The following is a 25448-nucleotide window of genomic DNA, read 5'->3' on the forward strand; positions in this document are numbered from 1 at the left end:
TAATATAACAACATATATATTCCCTTCCCATCCTCTTATAGCCTAACAAGCCTCCTCAATCAAGGCTCTGAGGACCCTTCTAAGCAGCTCTTGATTTAAAGGTTATTGGTGCAGGTAAAAACTTCAGTGTTTCGCTGTAAATATTACCTGTTTTGGTCAATGTATCTAAAATGCTCACTAATTATTGTTTTACAGAATATGCTAAAGCAATTTAGAAAATGTGTTCTGTTTTTACTGGATGTAGTGTTTTTTTCACTGAAGTTTTTCTCAACTAAGTCCTCCCCAGATCTTTCAATGGTTAAAATAATTTAGTAACTACAATATCTCTGATCAGCTGTTATTTCTAGACTATTAAGTGCTTAGATGTATTTCTATAAAGAGCTACACATTTTGTGTAGTGTACAACTAGAGAGAATGTTAATCAACAGTCAAGTGACTGATGAATGAAATTTAAAAAAAAGAAGACAAGTTTGGAAGCTATTTCCTCATGTAATAAACAGTTTATCAACAAATTGTTATTTTTCCATTCATGTGTGTATACATTTATGTACATGTATATTTGTAATAATTCATGTTTTCTTTTTGTTATTGTGGTATAATTATAATTATTGCCGTAATTATAATAATGATAATTACTTAACATTATGTTTGTTTGTTTTTTTCTTTTTAATTTATTTATTAATTTATTCTTATTTTCTTATCATTAATTAAGGTTTTTATTGTCTTAATGTTATATATATATGACACTGTTAATCACATGTTCAACTGTCAATTAGTCAAAAAAGTTCTAATAAACAAAGTTCATAAAAAAAAAAAAACACAAATTCAAACAAAAATAGTCACATGTACATACATTTATTACAAATATCACAATCCAGGAAACAACGATTCTCCAATCAATCAATCAATCAATCAATCAATCAATCAATCAATCAATCAATCACATCTTTGGGAACTCCGGGGCAAAAGTCCTTTGTAGATGTTTATAAATACAACCTATTCTTTACAATCCTGAACTTCATCTCCAACCGTATAATTTATCTCCCCTGCATGTTTAAGGTGCTCCAGGAAATACAAGATAGCAAACAGTGACCGGACCAGTCTCCTGTCATACTGAGAGGGATGCATGTTGTCTTTCTGAATATTGTCTAATATAGGCTGGATGATTCAACATATTCCGTTCATGCACTTTGGAAAAGAAGTCTTTCGTAAACAACCTGACAAACAGAAATAAATAAAATACAATAATTCGGTGTGACAATTTGAAATGTCATTGAGCATCTTTAAATTACACGAATATAAATTTTCTCAAGCCACTACCCCTTATTTGTCTGTTTTGTCATCTGTTTCCAAATACTACTGTCGTTCAGTCAGCCCAGAGATGCTTCAAGTAAAGGATAGATAGGCAGAAAGAGACGGAGAATATGAGGCTCCGATGAACACAGGCTGAAAGATGAAGAGGCGACAAATTGAGAACAACTTACTTTGTTAAATAAAGCACAAAGAGGAGAACCACATGTTGCTCGATCACATCCATCTGTCAAACGTGTCTGTAAGGGATCACCTCTGATCCAAATACAACAAATCCCACGATATCACTTTGATTTGTAGTGAAATGAGATAATCATTCTTTCTGTGGTGAAGCCAACACTCAGTGTGTCATGTTGCTGTCCTCTGAGAAGTTTCTGCTTCTGTACGTCAATCACTTAAACTCCAAACAGACTCCAAACCATACATATAAAGAATGACCCTGGGACACTTAGTAAACTGATATTTAGAAATACAATTTAACATTGTCTTAATCCATTTACTTATCACTAGAACAATATCAATCAACAAACCCTGCAGTACCTCTCAACATGGGTTTTTACATCAGCTGGCCTTCATTTATAGAATACGATTAAAGCACATCATTTGGATTGAACCTCCTGATTCAGATGCATGTTTGTTATGAAGTCATTTTTACTGGTGCATACCCTCAGATAAACTGGACACATCGGGGTTGTGCTGCGACTCAAGTTGTTGCCACATTGTTAGCACGGAACAAGCAACCCAAGAAAAAGGTGGAGGAAATCAAACTGTATACAACCCCCTCATCGACTCCTTTTTCATAACCTGGGGACAAAACAAGATTACAGTTACAGAATTAACTTCTATAAATGATAATCCCTGTATTTATTTGTTGTGGTTGTTACATACATGACTGAGACTGAGGAAACATCAAGACAGCTGAGCAAAGACAATAAAACACACAAAGCAGCGGGGTCAGCTGTGCTGAGAATCATTAAAGATAGATTCAAGTATTTCATATTTAACTTGTAAAAATACAACAGTATTCTTAATGATCTTGGTAGTGTGACAGCTGATTTGATTATTCACTTTTGCAATCCCAATCAGGAAACTCAAATCAAAGGGTAATTCTGAAACGTTTGAGCTTCTCAACACCAAGAGCACGTGATATTTTACTCTGTGTGTCTTGATTGATGACGGCAGATCTCATAAATGTGTGATCAATCAGTACAAGCAGTGAAGCAGATCAGAGCGGGGGTTGGTAAAACCTTGAGAGGATGAAAATGCTACCTTGAGAATTCCATAATTAGCATGTCATTACCGATAACATGACACTGATAAACATCTCTTATAACTCTGTACCTTGTGTTAAATACTGCACTTCAGGCCGTGCTCTCTCTGCTACTCGGCCCGTTCAGATCTGTTGATGATTGTGATTGGATTAAAGAGTAGTAGCCCTGGGCTGGAGCGCAGTGGGATCCTCCTATCATTGAAAGATTGATAACTATACACTGGAGCTTGCAGATGAGAGGTTGTTCCATCTAAATGGTTACATTTTTCTGTTCCTCCCTTCTTCCTTGTTTCTCTGAAAATCACACAGAGCAGAAAGTTGACAATTCTTGGCCCAGCTCCTGCAGTGATTCATCAGAGGACTACAAAAGAGGAGATGTTTGTAAATGAGATAAAGCTCCCAGGGGTCCATCTGACGTTAAAATCCCCCTCCTCTTTTCTCCTCTCGGTCTCTCCATCGTCACCTCCTCTTACCAGAAGAAACAGTTCTGGTGTCATCACAACACTGTGGCACCATACTCACAGCTTTGTTGGGTGAGAGGGGATTAGAGGGAGAGGAGGATCGAGGGCTTGTGTGTCTCGCCTCATTGGAGGAGGAGCAGGAAGTGTGTCAGGACACATGTGCAATGAGTCTGACTCGGGTCTGGATGTCCTGGCGGCACAGGGGGCACGTCTCTAACTGTAAGGCACACTCCATACACATACCACTACGAGACAATGGGAAAGACGGAGAGGAAGAGTTTATCATTAATGCACAGAAAAGGAAGTAAAGAGGCTGACATCATTTACAGAGGCAGACTGCTTAAAAACATTTTATAATAAGAGGGACACTTACCCATGTCCACAGGGCCGCAGCTCAGTGTCAGCCATGACGTCACAACAAAGCGTGCAGCAGTTGTCTCTGATGCTGACCTGCTTTAGTAAGGCCAGACGCCGATGTCTGGAAACACAAACATACAGAAACCAATAAGACAACACACACACAGAGCAGATCATGTTCTCAGGCACACACACATTCAACTAGAGCTGCTTTTCTCTGACTGGTGGCACTGCACATCGACATCGTGTAGTGAACTGTGAAAAACCCGGACTCATCATTATCTCACTGCTTTCCTCTGATGTATCATGTTGGATCACTTTTCACTGTTTGTGTGAAATTATGGTCTGTGACGGTAACAGGCAGGCAGCATTGCTCCCATTGTTACTTCCTCAGGACTTCTGCTGTTCTTCGTCTGTTTTGCTCTGACTGATCAGAGACTGTGGAACAATCTAAAGCCACCATTTCATCAAATACAGATTTTGATCGCAGTATAAATCGTAATCATTTCAGTGGCGACTCACAGAGGATACAGTGGGGAAAATAAGTATTTGATACACCGCTGATTTTGCAAGTTTTCCCACTTACAAAGAATGGAGAGGTCTGTATTTTTTATCGTAGGTACACTTTAACTGTGAGAGACAGAATCTCAAAAGTAAATCTAGAAAATCACATTGTGTGATTTTTAAATGATTAATTTGCATTTTATTGCATGAAATAAGCATTTCATACAATAGAAAAATACAACTTAATATAAACCTTTGTTTACAATAACAGAGGTCAGATGTTTCCTGTAGTTCTTGACCAGGTTTGCACACACTGCAGCAGGGATTTTAGCCCACTCCTCCATACAGATCTTCTTCAGATCTTTCAGGTTTCGGGGACTGGATAGGCCACTCCAGGACCTTGAAATGCTTCTGGCTGTGTCTTTCATGTCATTGTCATGTTGGAGGACCCAGCTACGACCCATCTTCAATGTTCTTACTGAGGGAAGGAGGTTGTTGCCTAAAATCTTGCGATACATGGTCCCATCCATCCTCCCGTTAATACGGTGCAGTCATCCAGAATCGGCGGTGTATCAAATACTTATTTCCCCACTGTAAGTCAAATACTCAAGTGAGAGGACCAAAGAACAAACAAACTGTGGATTAAATGTTGAAACCTTTAAAAGATACTGATGAAACTTTGTTACACCATATTTCATCTTATAAACATAATTTTGTGTCAAAACAATAAACAAACAACTGTGAATGCACAATGTGAGGCTGAGGCATGGCACCACTGTCCTCATACAACATTATTCTGCTTCCATCACAGCACTACCTCCCTCAGCTTTAAGAAACTCTGCAAAAAAGTAATGTAAATAATGATAATCCCTATAATCGTGCTTTCTGTCGGCTTTTTAAAGTTTACTGACATTTGACAATACTTTGTGCATTTTTCCCAAACCAGCTCCGTAGGAGCCATGAAGGATTAGAGTGTTTATAGTATCTTATTTTGAGGGTTGGGTTGTTGTCTGTATATTTTTTGTGGTGTTAATTTTGTTGTTTGTTTACGATATGGTTTATTGTGGGGTCAGTTAATTAGGTTATTTTTCGGGTCATGTGTTAGGGGCGGGGACATTCAGTTTATTTAGGCTTCCTGTTTTCTTTTGTTTGGAGATGGAGAGAGGGGGTGAGCTGGGGCTCCATACTTTTGTTGGCCGCTATTTTCTTTTGATCACTTTAATCATCTGTTTGTGCACTTTATCATGAGTTGATTATCCTTTTTCTTTAATTTGAAGAAAAACTTACTTTTCTGTAGATCAGTGATTTTTGCTTTTAGCGCATCAGACACTTTACTAGGCCCAACCTCAGCCTCTCAGCTGCTTTTGGCTCTTTGTAGTCGCTACAAGCTAGTTAAATGAGGATGTCTCTTCTCTGTGCAGTCGATATAAATCACTAAGTGTTGCCTTATTTTCCTGGAGAAAACTCTGATCTCAGCTGAGTAGGACACAGCCTCCTGGATAAGTGCACACACACATTTATAGAGAGTGTGTGGCGTCTTGAGAGGCAGATTTATATCTGATCATGATGCTGGTGTTGTTCTAAAGCAGAGACTTACGATCTTGAAACAGACTTTAAATGTTCAAGCACAGCGAATTACAACTTTTCATTCAAAATTTGTTGTTAGAAACAAAAACTCTGTTCATGTTGACACTGAGTGAGGGCTCCAAGGCTTCTGGTTCATGTTGTTGTTCCATGTCCAGAATATTGTGGTCATCAGCTCACCAGACATCCTCAAGACATGACCAAGTCCATGTCAGAACAAATGTGGAACACCATTCTGTCACTTACATGGGGGATATCTCTGATACAGCTCTACAGATGGTCAACAAATTGCTGAATAACACAGAAAAAAGCTGTGCAACCCAAAAAGATGAGTCACGTTTGTAACCCTCCACATCCTTTGTGTTCAACCATACGTGCAAAAAGATGATCACGAGTCTTATTCTGGGACTGAACTGTATTTCATAAACTGCTACTCTTTGACTCAGACGTCTTTCTCACCTGGGTAGGATGATCTTTTCACTAGGCAGGAGGGAAGCGAAGTCGTTGAAGGTGCTAAACTTGACAGAGGGTGGATGACGGAAAGGCTTGGCCCCAAAATTAAACTCACACTGCTGGTATGACATGAAGCTGGCTGCCGCAAAGAAACCAGACCTAAGAGACCAGAGAAGGGGAACACATGAGAATGATTGATTTGAGACAGAGGGAGCAGACACCAGAGGGATATACACAGGAGAGAAGGAGGGAGGGAGGACAGGATAAGAGACAGAAGAATGAGGAATGAAGACTAAAGTTGTGAGTCTGTGATTGAACTTACGTCGCTGAGGAGAAGACCTGTTTCTCTGGTGGCAGCTGGTGTCCATTCAGATAGAAGATCATCTGCTTCTTGCTGAGGTCCAACAGGAAGCCGATTGCATCTCCTAAACAGGACCGGAATGAACACACGCAATCTGAGAAGGATTAAGTCTTGGCAAACTGTTCTTATTGTTATCCCTTTGTGTGGGAGGTAAGCCAGAAAGCCTGAGAGCTGACTGTGGCTGCAGTGTGTAGGTGCCTGAATCACAAAAACCCCCGGAGACGCTGAAACAATAAAATCATCTCTAAATATATCTGTCTGAAACTTGAAGGTGTCTCCTCTTCTGTTGTTCAAACTGTCGAGGATTTCAAAGAGCCTGATAAGAATTCATCTACATCACTGTGCGTACCTTCTTTCCAGCAGGGGTGAGGGTGAGGTTTACTGCGAGCGTTGTACCAGATGAGCTGCCTGCAGCCATCGTATGCACATGAATATTCATCGTCTCCAATCCCATAACCCTCCTGAAACACACACAGACACACGACATGCTAGACTGCGTCGCTGAAAAAAACTGAACATTGAAACGCTGAACAGCAAAGACAGTGATGATGATGAGTACATGATTGAGAAACTTGCTGTCCTTGGTGGCCCATCCGATCTGCATCACGCCTGAAGTAATGACCGTCACCTCGTAGTACCAAACGCCTGAATCCACACAGAATGTGCACCGTACGCTCTCAAAGGAGGAGGCATCGCACCGTGCCTGAGAGGAGAGCAGAAACACTCAGAGAGGATTCTGATTTTACACAAACACTCGGACAAACACATGTTGATTAAGACTACTGTGACAGCAGTCTACACACACACTGACCTCCAGTCCCGTGGGGGAGATCTTGAGGTACTCGCTAACGTCATTGCTGTTGAGCATGGCGTTGATATTTGTGAGATTGACCTTCTCATAGGTGAACTGACGCCCATCCTTTAAGACTGGACAGAGAACAACAGATGAATCATCATCACACTTCTTTCTTTGAGACTCAACCACAAACATAAAACAATTACACAGATAGTCTAGACCAGTGTTAATTTCGTCAACGACTAATGTTTTCATGATGAAAACAAGACTATGACGAGCTAAACTGAATCACTGATAATTTTAGTTTTTGTTGACGAGACGAAAACTTTACTTGAGGACCGTCGGACATTAAGAATCCATGTTTTCCCCCGCTGTGCGTCTAATCTTTAAAGATAAAAGTGATGCATTCCTGTGACAGGCTGAGTTATTATCTGAGGGGCTCAGTGTTAGCTTGGTCTCTACCTGCAGCAGGAGTGCTTTATGAACCAGCTCTCCCCGCCTCCATGCATCTGTCTCCTCTTCATTGAGGATTTTTACCCCCGGTGTGCGTTAGTGACAAAGACAACCGGGGACGTCTGTTTAATATTTGATGTTAGCAGGGACAGGCTGAATTATTTAACTGAGATATTACAAAAAGCAAAAGTGTTAAAAGAGTGAAATATTGAGTATTTTAACTCTTGGTTCAACCCTGACACCGATATCTGATCGACTGCATGAATTATTTTAAAGAGAGAAAATGTTTTGGCAAAAATCAAAGACTAAAATGTGACTAAAACTAAAAGGCATTTTCTTTTAAAGACTAAGACTGAATCTAATAGCTGCCAAAATTAACACTGGTCAAGACCCTCTCTTCACAAAACTCACACAAGTTGTCCAGGCTCCATTGTGAGCAGAATCCGACCTGCCTCTTGAGGTAGTCAGCATGCTCTGCCCACGACTCCAGGACAGAGAGTCGAGTGCTGATACACGACTCAGACACCGTCAGTTTGTTCTCACCTAGGGGCAACAAAACACACACACCACCCATGTGTGAAAAAACAACTAAACAAATCTGAAAATAAACCTCTGGCAAAGAAACGGTGAACATTAAAACGGGGGTTTTATTTGAAGGCCTCGTTAGGAGGGAAGAGTCAAACAAACTATCCGATAGGGCAACATTGGTGGATTGATAAAGAAACAGAGCGAAGCCTTTAGAAGAGTTTGAGTTAGGTGTTTCATAAACTTCAAAACAACAGTTACTCTCTTACACAAATTTGCTCTTCACATACTGGTCTGTAAACAAACAGGAGACAGAGCTGTGAGGAACAGCACATCTTTGTCTCTGCCTCACAGCACAGTGTTTGATATGCAAAAGCAAAACAAACACCAGCTGAGGAGTCATGGACACGATGCCGCCTGAGTCTCTTTGCTCACTGAGCTGGTGATATAACTTTCAGACATCGCTTTTAATGTTCCTGTTAGAGAGTCATTAGTTTTCAGCGGTCTCACAATAACACTTTGAAATGAACTGGTCCTAACATTAAAGACTAGTAAACCTACTGGTCTGGGAGAACTTCTCCAGAGCGATGAGAGCAAACAGCATGACGGTCGGGTGTGCCTCAGAGCTCTGCAGAGAAAAGACAGAACAGGAGGGATGTTAGTTGTTGCGGTGTTTCAGGGTATTATTTACCCTAAACAAAAAAATACAATAACTTCTGATTGGTCAAACCCCTTCACAATGGTTAACTTTCACTAACATGAGCAACACCAGATACAAACGGATCAAACGTCATGTCAAATCAATCCACAGAAAAGAGTTCAGACACATTTAGCTTCTGGTTGTTGACACCATAGACTGTAAGGCGAGGAGAAACCGTTAGCTTCCGTTAGCGTCATATTGGTAAACAATGTGGCTAAAATGCTAGTTTCTGTTAGCATGCAAAATCATTAGGCTACGGACGTTACATATTGGATCCTGTCCATCAATATGATGAAGGAGTGGAGCAGGTGAGAGAAACTTTAGGTTAGTGATCTCTCCAAAGAAAGTTAAACCATGAGCGGTGGTGATGATAGCAGCAGGGTTCAAAGTTGTGACATTAGTTTTCTTTTTAAAGGAGTGTGAACCACAGAGCTCAGAGAAGAAGGAGAGCTGAATGAGGACAGTTTCATGTTCAATCCACCGCAACAGGCAGAGAAGAATCCATCACCATGGAATGATAACTGACGAGGAATCACTGGGACTATTTTTAAAAACTGTAACATAAATCACTCAAGTGGGATCATGTACAGTTATGGGGAATAGACTCCGGGCCCCACTTCAGTTCAGGTATATTTTAAACTTTTATAATCAAATCCACCCACATACATCTGGATTCCTAACTTCAGAAGGATTTAAAATTAACTGGAAACAGTGTACATTAACTGCATGAATAGATATTATTGTCCTTTCTCTTGTTGTCCATTATATGAACTTATGTATAAGTCCCCAACAAAACTTATTTTTGTTTGTCCAAAGCAACACTGAGCAGCTTTACCACATAAGACTCTACATAAGTTTTACTGTTAAGGTGTCAACATTCAGTTACTTCAGTCAGATCAGTGAGAAACCCCTTCTTAAGATTATAAGGGACCAGATTATAAAACAGACTTTTATCTGATAAACTCAAAATAACAAGAACAGAGATGTCAAAAACAAAAACTCCACAATAGTTTCTGCTCCACGACGCATTCAAATCAATTTAAATTATTTCCTCATGCTTCTATGACTTTAGCAGTTATTCCTTAAAGAGTGAGCATCATCATACAATCACCAATAATGACTACAATCTCCTGATAGGATGACTACAGCTTTAAAAAAATATCTTTCTTTGAGTAATTTTTTTGATAAAACACCGTTCCATAACATCAATCATGAGCATGAGCATGAGAGTGAGTGAGTGTGAGTGTGTGTGAGTGTGAGTGTGAGTGTGAGTGTGAGTGTGTGTGTGTGTGTGTGTGTGTGTGTGTGTGTGCGTGCGTGCGTGCGTGCGTGTACATGCGTGTGTGTCTATGTGTTTACCCACCAGGCTCTCTAAAAGGTACTCGAGGGTTCCAGGACTCAACAATCCGATACTGGCCGGACCTGAAAAAAAATGACAAAGAAGAATTTAAGAAGAGGTTTTTTAAAAATTACTTTGATCATAATTATCAAAACATGAAAAAGTAACTCTACATAATGTCCCTGGGTATTCGGAATAGAGATCAACTTTCTGAAAAACTCTATTTCCCTCTGTTTTTCTGATATGAAATAAATATGTTACGGCCCTGTCACACCATGACGATTTAGCCAGCGTATGCCAGCGTAAAAAAAAATTGGTGAGTACACTGGCGTACGTCGCCTAAGTTAAAGGTAAGTTTTGTATAAGTTAAAAGCACGCTGATGCATGCTGGGATACGTCGTAGTACGGCGAGTAAGTCAAAAAAATGTGTGCATGCACAACATTGTTGACATATGGATCATATGTCCGGCATACGCCTGCCATAAGTTGTAGGTAAGTTATGCGATGGTTGACACACGTTCACACATGTAGAGCTGTGTGTCTGTGTGTGTGAGTGTGAGAAGCCTTGGAGCCCTCACTCGGTGTCAAACAGCAGAGCCTCTGAAACAGAAGCTGAAGCCAGCATGTCGGAGTCTGCTGGTGTTCAACGATAAAGCTGTTGTTGAATTCAATGAAGTTCAAAATGTGACGTTTTGAAAGCGCTGCAGCCAATAAGTGTAACTTGGTGTAAAGAGCAGACGCTGTGTTCTTGCTGGTTTCACTCCTCTGACACTCTCCATGGCTCATCATGTTCTTACAAAGAGAGACTGCAGAGTTTTTAATAACACACACCTTTTTTAATCACCAATGAAAGTGCATCTCATTTCAAAACAGAAGAGCCTTTTTATACACTTTGTTGGCGTTATTAAGCTGCCGCATGTTTTGCACAAGTGGACTATAGTTGGACATAAGTTATGAGTATGCTTTGTATACGCCCTAAATTGAAAAAAAACATGGATAATTCAGCGTATGGCAGTGTTTTAGAGGCACTCCGATATGTCCGGAAATGCTGGCTGAACCGTCAAGGTGTGACAGGGCCATTAATGTAAGAGAACAGAGTATCTTCTAAACTACTCAATCTGATTTTCCATTTTCCCTCCAAACTCCACATTAAGAAATATAACCTCCTCCCATGATTATCCCTTCACTGGGTAGCTGGTAAAACAAAGGGAAGGTTTTTCCTAAGTAGGTCGGGGTCATTCAATATTTCTTCTTCGAGATGAACGAGGAACAGGTCAGTGTGAGCAGCAAAGAGCACGACACTCGATCAAAGGATTACAAAAACAGAAGTGTGTGAAGGTGTTCTGTACCAGCCAGTTTCTCTGCCAGGCATCCGAGCACAGCTGTAGTGTTTCTGTGTTTAGCAGGGCTCAGAGCATCCTGCCGCGCCAGGGCCGCACTCAAGCTCAACATGTCAGAGAGTTTCTGGAGCGCATCCTGGAGAGAAGAGATGATGCAGTCAGTGTAACAAAGGTCTCAGACACACATCCTTTCAACAACACAACATAGAAAGAGGACGAGAGATACACTTTGAGTGTGTAAGTTTAAGCTTTACATTTCAGATCTTCAGTCCGAGTCAATGTTTTGTTGAGAGAAGCATATTTCTGTTGTAAACTGGGGAGAGTTCATACTGTTCTGAGTGTCCGATTATGCCCTCTGTCCTCAGTTTACTTTTGAGACAGGGAGCAGGGGGTCCCGAACCAGGTTTTATTTGTTAGAATTAGAGGGAAGAGAGAGTCAGACAGCAGAGACAAAAAGCAAACAATAAAGCAAAGCATCAAAATATGTCTGAGCTCTGGTTTGGAGACAGCTACAGTGTCTTATGTAAGCATTCACTCCCCTTTGAACTTTATACAAAGCCGGTATTTACCGGCTATTAGCCAGTTACACCTGCCGTTGTCCAGCATATAGAGAAATCATCGGCCAAAATGTCTGGCGGTAAAAATACCAAATATAAATAACCATATTGCTCATAATTTAAGCTGGGGTTTCCATTTAAACTGCATTCGTTCATGACCGTGCGTTGAAGCAGCAGATTTTATTTGGTGTTACCCAAACGCCACACCTCACGTTTACTGATTGACAGTGGCACGGAGAAAACAGTCGGACCTGAATGCTCAAAAACATCAGGAGAATGCTTCTCCACTGATGATGGACAAGCGAAAAATTGTGTAACCACAGCTCCTACTTTGACAAGTTTACAGAAGGTTGTGATCATATGCTTTATGAATGGTTGAATCAAGTTGAGCCTCCCAGCATGATGAGATATGAATATCAAAATAATTGGTGATGGTCACCTCCCAAAACACTTAAAGGGGACAGATAGTGTGCACATGGATTACTCCTTCAGCGCTGTGTGCAGAGGACATTACCAAACATTCTGTTGGATCTGTTTTGCAGGATGTGGGGTCAGGCGTCACTGGATTTCCGTTTTCTTAAAGCGGAAGTAAACAACGACCAAGCTGATAGATAAACTGCTTCTGTAGCATCACTAATGATTTAAAAAGTTAAGAAGTGGCTTATATGGAATTTAACAATTTTTACAGCACCTAAAAACTGCCCCCCCCCCCCCCCAATCATATATGGAAAAAAGAAGATGTGGATGTTAGCACTGTGCATTATGGGAAACAGTGCATGAGGGAAACTAGTCTGTTGCATACTGAGAACTTTTCCTGAATCAGTAGACATCTAGGTAGTTTTGGCATACTGCAGATTTTGCTCTTGTTCACATACTACACACTGAATTTTGGCCAAATCAATACGTACAGCTAGAATAGTGGGAGGTTTCAAAAAACCTGCCAATGATACTCTTTGATTGTTTCCTGAAACACAACACTCAACCACTCACCATAAGGTCATCTTGTGCATCACACACACTGGCCCGCCTCTCACCCTGCTTATGTTTGGTAATCATCAGAAAGAGCTGAACAAGTGGATCTGAAATCCCGGTTGCAACACTGTATGCTGTAGAAAAGTGCTTATACTGGGCACTGTAAGCTGATTATCTGTTTCTATTAAAGTGTTTTATTTCCACTGCAGGTTCTAGATTTGACGTGTTACAGGCACTTAGGGATCTTTCTCAAAGCCGATTTGAAACGGTAGCAAAAGGAAAAGTTTGGGGCCAAAAAGTCGTATCAGTTCCTTTTATCTATTCACCAACCTCCACAAAGTGCTGCTCCAGAGAAGGTCACTGAAAATATGCCAGATATTTGTATGTGTGATTGTGAGTGAATCAGCAGCCTGCTAAATGAGGGAGTTTGTTTTGATGTTACACACACATGCAAATGTATAAAAATATTCATGACAGAAAAGGTCAACGTGAAGAGGAAGACAAAGACTGTTTTCATAAAGAGAGCTGCAGTCACAAACAGAGGGGCTGACGTGAGTCATGGTTTACATTGCATCGTTTTCAAGGATTCTGGTCAACAAATTTTCCTGTTGAAGGATAAGTTTATTAAAAGCAAAGTTTAGAAAGTACGCAAACGTAACACTCTTACCTTGGTTGGTAGGGGACACTCATCCAGCAGAAGGGTGATCACTGCAGGGCCAAGTGGATCGTCTAATGGGATCACTCGAATCAGAGACTGGACGACCTCTAGCCAACCATCATCTGAGGGAGCAGAGAGAAACAGATCAGTTAAATTAAATTATGCCTAATCACCTGGGGTTAGCAGAGTGACCTAAACCTTATATCACTGTTCTGTTTGTGCATTACGTGGTAACAGAAATATAACACAATGAAAAGTAATCAAACACTGTGACTCTCTCTTCCCCTCAAACAGGCATACGATGTCATATTCGACTCGTGTCTGTGCCTGAGACCAGAGAGAGAGATGGTTCTGTAATTACTATTTTCAGTTTGTGTCGTAGCTTCTAGCTGAATCTGTGTTATCAGAATTTTTGTTTCTCTCCTACGTCCCTGTTTATATTTTTTGGATTCATGTTGAGGTGCTCCCGCTGAAAAAAGCCATTTCCTGCCATGGCTGTTTCAGAATAAAGACTGGTTTATACTTCTGCATCAAACCAACGCTGAAGGTTTTCTATTAATTTATTTATCTGCTTATTTTATTCATTCATTCATTTCATTTTTATTAGTAGTATTTATTTTTTTCATTTCACATGTCTGGGCCCTTGTTTGGTTGCATTTGATTTGTCTTGTTAATATATTAAAAAAGTTACAAAAAAATAAATAGCAACATGTCTCAGCTCCAGTTTAACATCATACTTTTGGGGTCGCAGTGAAAAAGCAAGCAGAAGACGTAGCAGGACCAGAAACAGGTGATCTGACTATCAGAGAGACCACACTTATGTACTGCTGACGTGACGTGTCAACCGCTACTGCATAGAAGTATAAACCAGGTTTAGTATTTCAACAATACAACCACTGGGGACTTTTACTGTGAGGAATTTGTCACAAATGAAGTTTGGTGTCATCATCTTGAACCTAAGACGACCTGCTTATCAGCTGTATTGGCTATTTGACTTGGTTAACTTTACAAAACTCAAAACTCAAATAAAAAACCGGCCACGGGGCACAGGGAGAGTGCATCGTACACAGTGTCCAAAGATTGCCAATGTCCTGCCAAGTATGCAGTATTTTGGTGGTTTATTGTACAACAAAAAAGCTTCTCTCAAACAAAAGGGAAAACATCTTTGTGCCTTGAAATCCCCCGGTGTCTGCCCCTCCTATCTTACCTGCCCATCTTCATACACGTCACCAGGTGAAAAACTATCAACTTATAAAGGTGAGTAACGAAATATACTAATAACACCTAAGGCAACAAAGTTAACCCTAGAATGACCTTAAATGAAATAACAATAAATTGATTGATTAAAGTGAAAATAATCAAATATATGAAACAATATAAATAGCTCCAACATTCGTTAAGACACCTTGGAGCAGGTAGATTGTAACAAAGATGCAGATCCCTGCAGGACTCTTCCTTGCCAACATCAAACTTGGAGGGAAAAAAGCACGAGCCTACCTGATCACTGCACCAAAACTCACTTTGACTGTAAACACTGACAGACTCTTTGAACAAGGAGGAGGAGGAGGCGGTGCTGTTTGATTAATGAGCCTGACTCTGCTTTTGAGCGGAACAAGCACTAAACCAGGATTTAATCTACATCGTTGTCGGCCACAAATCATTTTGTTACACTACTTCGTGGCTGCATCAGGGATCTGTGCACACATGAGTCAAAACTTGTGTGAACAGAAATCAAACGTGTGTTTGGACTGATGATGCTTCTCTTGGTAGAACGTGAGACTGTTGACGATATTGAAACTGGCACACACACACACCCCTACCACTCACTCTCATCTGATCTAATTCTGATCAACCAACAATCTACATGCTGCCGTCCTAATATTGGGTCAGGTTTGTTAGTTCTTAAGGAACTTTGGAAACATACTTTTTAGCAGCTATTGGATGGCCACTTGCTAAATATTTACAGCTAGGGCTGGGCAATAATTCAAAAACGATAATGGTTGTGATATAATCTTTCTATATATAAATATATAAATATAACAAATGTTCGATAAAAACTCGTTATAAATAAACCTTAGTTACACCCTCCAACTACTGGAAAGGGCACTAGTGAGCCTTAAACACTAGTTGCCACTCAAAATTAGACAGAAAGAAGACGGCATTGAACAGCCAATCATGTCGCAGGCTGAGAGGTGGGCGGGGCATAAAGTCGTTTGGAGCAGAATGTAAACACAGCTGAGAGGAGGGACAGTGACACTGAAGAGAACTCAAAAGCTACCAACACAAAGCAGAGTCGTTAGTCTGACACTGAGTCGACTCTGCGTTAACTATTAACTTCATTAAATATACTTTCAGGATGTGGGTAAAGGAAAGAGCACAGAGACAACTTCTGCTGTGAACACGTTTAATGTCCACCACTACCGTAGGACAACCGAACACTGAATAACCGTGATGCATTCACTGCACTGTGGGAAACAACATCACTCTGCCCCTAATCTATATCAAATTATACAAATAACCTCAACCTGAGAAAAATAAGAATCTACAAACTTAAACTTCACAAAAATCTCATCTTACATTAAAGACCTGCTTCCTGTTAGCACCGTCTCAAATGATGGATTCAAGAAGTTCATCAGAAAACTAAATCCAGATACAAACTGACAAACTGTCTGGTTTCTTCAACTTTTATTCTGGAGCAAAAATCTGACTTTACATTTAAATGAAATAATGGTTTGATATTTATCGTGATAATTATCAATTTTGACCGATATGAAATATTTGATCATGATGACACCATTTTCAGTATCGCTCAGCTCTCTTTACAGCCCCTGTTTGAGGAAAGCTTATGGATGCTTTATCTTTAGTATTTCCAGGATGATGGTCAGACAGCATTATGCTTCACATCATACTTGCTGTTCCTGTAGGCGTTTTCATTATTAGAAAGGTGTTCTTTTATTATAATAACACAAAGTAAGTCTTATAAAAGCATGTTAAATTGAACTGTGCATAAATCACTCTATAGGAAAAGCTCCTGGACTGAGAGAATCAGACAGAATAAATCCTACAACATCCACTTCCTGTCCATTAGATGACTCAGAAAAGAAAGCTATCTCTCTCTCTCTCTGTCTCTCTCTCTGTCTCTGTCACTAATGAGAGCCTCATCCAACCGACTGATGAATAATGTAACATCATTCACAACACGTGTCCAACAGAAAATGACTGACTTGCTGCTTGGCTGCCTTCAGGGTTCAGTATCCGCAAGCTAATACTCAGCTTGGCTGTCGTAAAACCTCACAACACCACGCCACGTGAGCATCAAACACCATATGTGCTCAACAAGAGACACAAACACACAAACTCAAAGGCCACTGCACAGAAATACACACGAGCCGAAGAGGGTCGTTTATCTTACACATACACAAACAAAAGCACACACACATTGACTGCAGCTTCAAGTTGAGTCAAACCTGAACAACAATCACATCTAAGGAGGCAGAAACGTTATCTCAGAGGCTGCACCAACGAGCAAAGATATCCATATGAGGGGGTGAAATTATGCAAAAGGTGGAAAAGCTAAATCTGCTATCCCACGACACTGCTGCAGCCTGAGTGGTTATATTACTCTTCCCCTGGTGATGTAACACGCTCTGTACGCTTGGGTCACAGGACACATCAGACAAACACTGAGACAGCAACAGACAGGTGGTCATTTTTAGAGAATCTTCATCTGTGTTGAATGAAAACATTTAGTTATTCAAAAGTCTGTCTCCGTCCTAAAAACAGAACCCAGCTCAACTCCAGACGTGTCCACGTTCAGATCAACCTCGAACATCAAATGTTTCACACACTGAATGAAATCTGCACTACCAGTCAAAAATGTGGACACACCTTCTCATTCAATGGTTTTTATTTATTTTAATTATTTTCAACATAGTAGATTAATACTGAAGACATCAAAACTATGAAATAATCTGGTTTTGTCATAATCTGGATTACAACAGTAGTCAAATAGGGCTATCCATTGTGTACTAACCCTACCTCTGAACAATACAACTGATGGTCTCAAACACATTAAGAAGGCAAGTCATTCTACAAATGAACTCTTGACAAGGCTCATGTTCATTAGAAACCATTCCAGGAGACCACTTCATGAAGCAGACTGAGAGAATACCAAGAGTGTGCAAAGCTGTCATGAAGGAAAAAGGGGGCTACTTTACAGAATCTAAAATATAAAACAGATTCTGCTTTGTTTAACACTTTTTTCTTCATTCAATAATTCCATATATGTTCTTTCATAGTTTGGATGTCTTCAGTATTAATCTACAGTGTTTACAATCATTAAAATAAATACAAACCCTTGAATGAGAATGTGTGTCCAAACTTTTGACTGTGTATGTGTCGTAGATAAAGATTTAAATGAGGCGTCAAAGAGGGGACACGTGTCACAGGTCAGAGGAAGAGCACTTTGACAGTCTGCTGCTTACAAAGCTACTGAAGTATCACTGCCTCAGCAGTTTACAGAAACACTCTGCAGGCTCAGCCCGTGGGGAGCGAGACCTCATATTCAGAGAAGACCTGTTTAAGATTCCAGCAACTTTACACCAGAACAAACAGGAAGTCCTCTGGGTGATTTGTAAAATACTTAAACTGTACAGCTTCATTCTAGTGGGTAGTTTAATCTCAAACTAAACAATATGTGATCTTGACTCTACATCTTATATTTCTGAGTCCATCTATGAAGACGCTTCTTTTCAATTAAATCTTCTCTTCATTTCACTTTATTCTGCGTCAAAGATAAAAAGCTTTGGAGTTAAAACTGGGGTTAAAACTTTAACAAATAAAAGTAAAACTGATTTAAATTCTAGGAGTATTATAAGTTCTGGTTTCCCCTCTCATTTAAGCCTGAACCGGCATTAACTCACGAGTTTCATCAAGGACAGAGTGTTAGCTTGATGCTGATAGATCTTTAGGGACTGGACTTGAAGCTCTGAGCACCCAGGGAGTGTTAACAGCATCAGGACAGGAGACTACAGCAGAGCGGCCGCAGCCTGAGCACTGAAGCCAACAAAAACACACTGATCAGCCTCTCAGTTGAAACAGATCCAGGCACCGTTGGCCTGGAGGTTTAAGCGTGCGCTCTATGTACAGAGGCTACAGTCCTCATCGCAGCGGTCACTGAGTCCCGGCCTGGATCATTTGCTGTATGTCTTCCCCCTCTCTCTACTCCCCACGTTTCCTGTCTCTCTTCAGCTGTCCTTTCCAATAAAGGCAAAAATGCTCAAACATATATATAACAACAACAAAAAAGAACGGACAGATCGAGGCCAGTTTGATATAAAACTATACCCAATTTATTTAATATGTATGATGGGGATACCACGCTTCATTTCTCCTGTTTCCTGGAGTTAAAATCTGACTAAAAAAACGACTCATCTGTTGCTCACCACCATATTCACTGTTTCCACGAGCTCATGGAAACAGTGAATACCTTTTCCTAATGTGTTACCTTCGCTGCTTTCATTTCAAACAAATTAAAGGTGCATTATGAAATATATTGCCTAACGACCACTCCATGTTTGTGTAATCTGCACGAGTGTGAATGTGTCTTTTCTTACCTGTCTCTGCCATCTCGTGCAAAGTGATCATGGAGTATGGGGGCTCTTGGTCACTGAAAAACAAGAGAGGAGGTAAACAGCCTGTTTGTGAGTGATTCTTACATCTTTCTAAAACATTCATCTCAAACTGCCAGAACACTGAGATCATTGAGTCAATTGTTATTGGTCACCCCAACAAAAACAAGGCTTCAAACCAAAGGTGAGCGAGCCTTTGTGGCGGCTGCCCTAACCTGCCCTGGCATATCTGCTCTGCAGGATCAATTGAGGTTTTAAATCATCTCTAAAGACTCACCTCTTCTACCTGGCTTTTAATCAAGGTTGAGTTGACATCTGGCAGAATCTTAATTCAATTTTAATTTATTTTATTCTATCTTATTTTATTCTATTTGCACTGTGTTCATGTATTTTAGTATTGTATCTTTGACACTGTTTGGGTCATTTTTGTCATGTGTGCTGTTTTGATCTGTACAGCACTTTGGTCAACTCCGGTTGTTTTAAACTTGCTCTATAAATAAAGTTTGAGTTGAGTTGAAACTGTGCTCTAAGTCTTTGATATACAAATTTCTGCATGTGAGCACTTTTAACAGGTCTTAGTTTTCAAAGTGTTAAAATAGCAAAAAGAATCAGTGACAGTGTGATCACTGCTTCCAAAACGATAGAAACCAATGCCTTTGTTTCCGTTACTCTCTTAAAGCTAGGGTTGGTAGTCACGGAAAACTAGCATGAATTTGAATGTAGCATTTCCTCAGGACTCCGTCTAACCCCTCCCCTCGGAGCTCCTCCAAACAACGCCCCCGCTCACATGCACGAGTGCCGCTGATTCATGACCATATGATGGTGACTGATTCAAAACCGGTCCTCAGCTCATGGTTTGTGTTTTGCACTACGTCAACTCATGTCTCACTCAGCGGTAAGAAAACACCAAAACATTCTCATCGTGAAAGTTAAAAACACAAACAAACATGAAATGTACGCTTTGCAGGAGGCGGGCAGAACAAGATTTGATTGGTTTCATCATTTGGCTCCTGATGGCAGGGATTGGTTGGTGTTTTCCCAGGTTTACTCCGGCTGTAGATAGCAGCTTTTTTTCACATAACACATAATGTATTGATTACCATCGGGACATAAAGATCCTTTTAACCTGTATAACAAAAAGTGGATCTAAAACTGACTACTAACCCCAGCTTTAAAAGGTTAGAAACAGAATGCTGTCTCATGAAAAGGTAAAGAGGAGCATATAACTGATGAAACTCCAGCTGGTGATATGTTGATGATGCAGATGTTAGTGTTGCTCGTCATGCCTGAAGCTCAGCAGAAAGCTGTTTTTGTTTGGAGAGCCAAAGTGTCGGCTCCTCAGGTTTCATGATGCAACGAACTAAAATAGAAACTACATTTTATCTCACTCTGAGGTGATCAAATTCTTAAGCATGGCCGTTAGTCTGATATGCCGCTCTCAGCAGACGACTCTCAGAGAATCTCCGACATCCACTGAGAAAAAAAGCATACTTCATCATTCCAGCAAGTCATCCTGACAATGACAGGAAAGTAAAAAAAAATCTTCTTTAACCTGTTCTACCACTTTGAAGTGACAACTATATGACCCAACATCTGCAGCAGTCACTTGTAGCTTTAACCTAAAAACATTCAAGTCACGTCTATGCTGAATAAGCAAGGTTTGTCAGTCTGCTGCTGGTACACCACCAAGGCACAGAGAAGTATCTGCTGTTCTACATTTTGCCTTTAAGTTCCCCGGTTATATTTCTTACAAACACAGATTATATTTCAGTCTGAGCTGTGTCTCCTTGTTGATTTTAATCTGCAGTAAAAGCCAAAGGCTGAACACAGATATGTTTTTGATGACAGGGAAGTTTGACGACACTGATCAGAGGTGTGACAGACAACACAATCAGATCACAAAGGCACCCTCAGAAAAGTGTCTCTAACATATGAACAGCGTTTTAACCATGCACCACAAAACTTTGGAATCTTAAAATTTAAGCTTTACTTTGTATTACATTGCTTACATTTTGTTAAATTCATATTTTTTTATTAAAGCTACAAATTAAAGTAGAATGACATGTTTGTGATCTGGCAGGTGGGATTTGATTGGGTGCAGTTATAAGGACAAGCTTGACGGTTAGTTTATTTCCTCCTTTACTTGAAGTTGTTCATTTATTATCTGTTTAGGAAGCAGCCTTATGTCACAGGAGGGTTTTAAATCTACAGCCAAATCATTCATAAACACTCATGGGAAGTTATAATAACATGATAGAGATTTATAAACCATATGTTATATGTTTCTGTGGGCCCGGCTTTTAGGAAAGTGTTGCCAAGATGTCAGCATTAAGAAAAATAATACTGTGTTGTTTATTCCAGAGGAAAAATGAGAGCTGATGTTGTCACCTTAAAGTCATCAGTAAACTCTCTTAAAAACAAGTCCTGGATGTGACTTTAGTCTGATTGCGACAGACAAACATCCTGAAGTGACTTCTGAAAAACAAATGACATATCCATTCTGATTGTAGTGCACATGAGTTTAACTGAGCTCGAGTTTCACGGACGGCGTCTTTGAAGCAACAGTTCATCTTGTTTGACAAAAACATAGTCAGAACAAACACAATTATTTGAACTACAGATTATTAGTTTAAAAACTGGAATGACAGCCCCCCCTTCCACCAACATCATAACTTGAATTGGACTTACTTGTCAACAAGTGTCCTGATCACAGCCAATGTGTCCAGCACCAGGCCATCCACGTTCTGTTTCTTCCTCCTCGGCTCATGGGGCCCTCTCCCTCGACGTGGCGGCCTGACTGGGTCCCTGGGTCGACTGCTTCGGGCCTCTCCAGCATCAACACCTACGCCTGTACCATGGTCAACCCGCCGAGCTTGTCCTCGGGTTGCTCTTGATGAACCATGGTGATGGTCCTCTAAGTCACTGTCCTCCCGGCACACGCAGCTGTTACCCATGGTTCCGGTGCTGGAGACGACGCTGGCAAGGGTCTCCCAAAGCGGAGGAAGGGAGTTTGAGGAGGAAAGGAGGAGCAGAACCCGAGCAAGGCTTCTGCAGGCACAATAAGTTATCCAGGCGGCTACTATCATATCATTTGGAGAGCTAGATTTTGAGGGATTCTTATCCCAGACGGTTGGGTGGGGTCAGCGTATATCAACATACTGTTACCAAGCAGAGAGACAGGATTTGGTAAGTTCTAATAAATGTCTGGTTAAATGGACCAAGAGGAAGCGGGTGATGCAACAGGAAAAGGTCTGGACATCATAGACAGCTCAAGGCTCGGGTCCAGTTCTCAACCAGGGCTCGCTGTAAAAGAAACACAGAGACAATCAAAGTGAAGCTCTGCCCCTTAGTTCCTTAAAACAAGTTATTTTACTATCTTGGTAGTCACAGAGTAAACATCTGTTCAGAGAGAGGGACTTCGAATGTCAACACTATCCCTCCCAACCAGATTTCCTCTTAGACCCCCAACACAGATCGGCGTGTGCAGTCATGATAGTTCCAGACTCATAACCAATTGGAGGACGTAGTAGGGGCCGCCCCTTAACCAATCTGGACGGAGGATTGGATATTAGCTATGATTGGTCCATCAAAATTGGAACGAGGGGAATGATAACATTGCTTGATACAAAGGCATTGGAAAACACAGAGATCTCCCAATAGTCTCAAATTACTCCACTTACTGATGAGTATGGGCATTATGACCTTTTCTCCAACCCAGCAGAAAAAAAGAAACTTTTTTTACATCATTTCTTCCAACAGCAGCTTTAACAGCAGATTATTATTACGAGCAGCAAAACTAAATCTAACTGATGGGACACATGTTTTGTTAAATATGTAAAGTCGGAACATTTTGTTCATCTGTCAGGCTCAGGAGCTACATAACAATGTGACGCTGCTCCACTCTTAAGTTGTACTGTTCAGTAATAACGATGAGCTTATACAGAGCTGAATACATGAGACAGTTTATGAACTTAATGTTATTATTTCATGTGAAATACAAAACAAAAGCAGAGAGGATACAGACTTTAAGAAGGACTGGTAATCATTTGACAATAAAGAGAATGTTATAGAACAATGCAAACTAAAATAAAAGCATTAAAGGCAGCCCGATGACATTAATAAATAAATATACATCCTTCATACATGTCTCATCACATCTGTACAGCTGTGCACACACTCACTGTCTGTGTATATTAAACACATGTACACTGTAAATCATGTCTATCACTACCCTACACCATCTTTAAGACTTTCCAACTCTTACACCACCCATAAAAGCTTTACATGCTTGGATATGATCTAGTCGGATGCCCTTGTTTTCAAAGGCAGCAGTTTCTGTCATAACATCTCAGTATTGTAAACAAACAGGAGGTTTTGACTCTCTAAGCTAGCCACCCACCGAACCAGCGGTGTCACATTAGCAGCTCCAAATGTGCCTTATAAACGGGTGTGTTTAGTTCGTTGGTGAATAACAGTGGTCTAGATACACTATGAAGGCATACTTACGCGTTTCAGTTGAAAGCATGCAGTTTATTCTGAGTTGAGCCAAAGTAGTTAACAAACAGACAGCTAACAAGCTAGCTGCGTTAGCGTTAGCCGGTTAGCATGACACTCCTCTGCTTTACTATCAAACTAAACGAGTTAGAAAAAAATGACTGACAGGAACAACGCGTGGTTGTCAAACACCAGCGGGCTGTGGAGACACGTCCACATGTCCTGCCTCTGTTCCCTAACACACCTTCACTGAAGTCTAAAAGAGCAGATTCATGAGGCGGCTAGCTGCTCGGCCAGTTCCGTAGCGTCGGCAGCTAAAGGGTTGGACTTCATCAGCTGTGGAGGAGGAGGAGGAGGAGGAAGAGGAGGAGGAGAAGGAGAAGGGGGGGGGGGGGGGGGGGACGACTCCTGTTCAATACAGCAGGGGTTCTTTAACTTTTTGGGCTTGTGTACCCCTTTTCAAAAACAATTTTAGCCAAGTACTCCCTTCTATAGCCCTCGATTATCAGGAAATAGTATGGGAAAATAACATGACATGTATGCAGGTGGTTTTACAGCATTGGTTCCCAAACTTTCTGTGGCTCCCCCTTGGTGGGTGAAAAAATGTCCATGCCCCTCCAAACCGTACATAGACACACATACATACCTTTTTAATTAATTCAATGATTGATTTATTCCTTCATTAATTCAATCCACCGAAAAAAAGTTCCGTCACATTTAATAGGCAGATAAGAATCCATCACCATGGAACGCTAACTGACGTGGAATCACTGGGATTATTTTTAAAAACTGTAAACATAAATCCTTTTAAATTAATAAAATAATCTTTAATCAATGTTTTTGACAACGTGTTTGTATTTTAAGTTAGTGGCCGGGTAATAACCCTGTCGGGATTCATTTTTTCCCGTAACAACCTGCTAACCATAAATTATCCCTTACTCAGACATCTACAGGCGCTTTATTTTACTCTTTGACATCTGTCAAGTTATTGCAGCTGACAACATGATACTTCCTGTTACAGCCCTTTCAAAGTAAAGTTTTTTAGACTACATAAAATGGTGGGACTTTTACTGTGAAAAGTTTTTTCGGAAATGAAATGTTAATCATTGAAGTAACTTAACTACGATTAGCGGCCACCGTCAGAAGTTTAACTGCTTTTATCTGCATATAAAGCTTTTTTATTAATAATAATAATAATAATAATAATAATAATAATAATACATTGATTTATAAAGCACCTTTTAAAAAACATGGTTTACAAAGTGCTTGACAAGCAACAGTGCGCATGAAATCAAACAAAGAAAACTCAACAGCAGAGAGAGTTTTAACAAAAATCAAAATCAGACATCAAGAAAAAAAAACACAAAAGACCCAAACAACAATTTAAACCGACTTCACAGGCAACACATGAACCCGACAGAATGAACTGAGACCAAAGGGACCAAGAAATGAAGACAAAAATATAAAAGGAATAATGATAATAATAATATTATTATTTATAATAATAATAATAATAATAATAATGATAATAATAATAATAACAATAATAATAATAATAATAATAATAACAATAACAATAACAATAACAATAACAATAATACTTATTATTATTATTATTATTATTATTATTACTATTATTACTATTATTGTTAATATAAATATTATTATTATTAATATTACTAT

At 40.1% G+C, this 25448-nt stretch overlaps 1 protein-coding gene across 4 annotated transcripts; it reads right to left on the reverse strand.

Annotated features, from left to right (window-relative positions):
- Positions 1-838: 838 nt before the first annotated feature.
- Positions 839-24521, reverse strand: rspry1 (ring finger and SPRY domain containing 1). Of its 4 annotated transcripts, XR_004631595.1 has the most exons (16): positions 23778-24105; positions 21960-22574; positions 19257-19309; positions 13651-13763; positions 11464-11590; positions 10139-10197; positions 8637-8703; positions 7962-8093; positions 7113-7228; positions 6861-7004; positions 6651-6762; positions 6263-6365; positions 5947-6099; positions 3416-3520; positions 2653-3287; positions 839-2558 (listed from the first exon to the last, which is right to left on the reverse strand). XR_004631595.1 is itself a non-coding variant. In XM_034685998.1 (15 exons), exons 2-15 carry the CDS (start codon positions 22355-22357, stop codon positions 3191-3193), a joined length of 1779 nt encoding a protein of 592 aa, XP_034541889.1. In that variant the 5' UTR covers positions 22358-22574; positions 24412-24521; the 3' UTR covers positions 839-3190. The 4 variants fall into 4 exon arrangements, 3 of the variants coding, with proteins under 3 accessions (XP_034541889.1, XP_034541887.1, XP_034541888.1); XM_034685998.1 differs by lacking the exon at positions 23778-24105 and adding an exon at positions 24412-24521 and having other exon boundaries at positions 839-3287; XM_034685996.1 differs by having other exon boundaries at positions 839-3287.
- Positions 24522-25448: the final 927 nt, after the last annotated feature.

Source organism: Notolabrus celidotus, chromosome 6 (assembly GCF_009762535.1).
Source record: "Notolabrus celidotus isolate fNotCel1 chromosome 6, fNotCel1.pri, whole genome shotgun sequence".
Taxonomy (NCBI): Eukaryota; Metazoa; Chordata; class Actinopteri; order Labriformes; family Labridae; genus Notolabrus; species Notolabrus celidotus.

What these genes read in the sequence shown, in the direction of transcription:
- rspry1 (XM_034685998.1), bottom strand. Translation starts at nt 22,357, where the DNA reads ATGATAGTAGCCGCCTGGATAACTTATTGTGCCTGCAGAAGCCTTGCT. An exon ending in GGAGAAGTTCTCCCAGACCA is followed by an intron (nt 8,094 to 8,636) that starts GTAGGTTTACTA and finishes TGTTGCCCCTAG; the next exon opens with GTGAGAACAAACTGACGGTG. An exon ending in TCTCCCCCACGGGACTGGAG is followed by an intron (nt 7,005 to 7,112) that starts GTCAGTGTGTGT and finishes CTCTCCTCTCAG; the next exon opens with GCACGGTGCGATGCCTCCTC.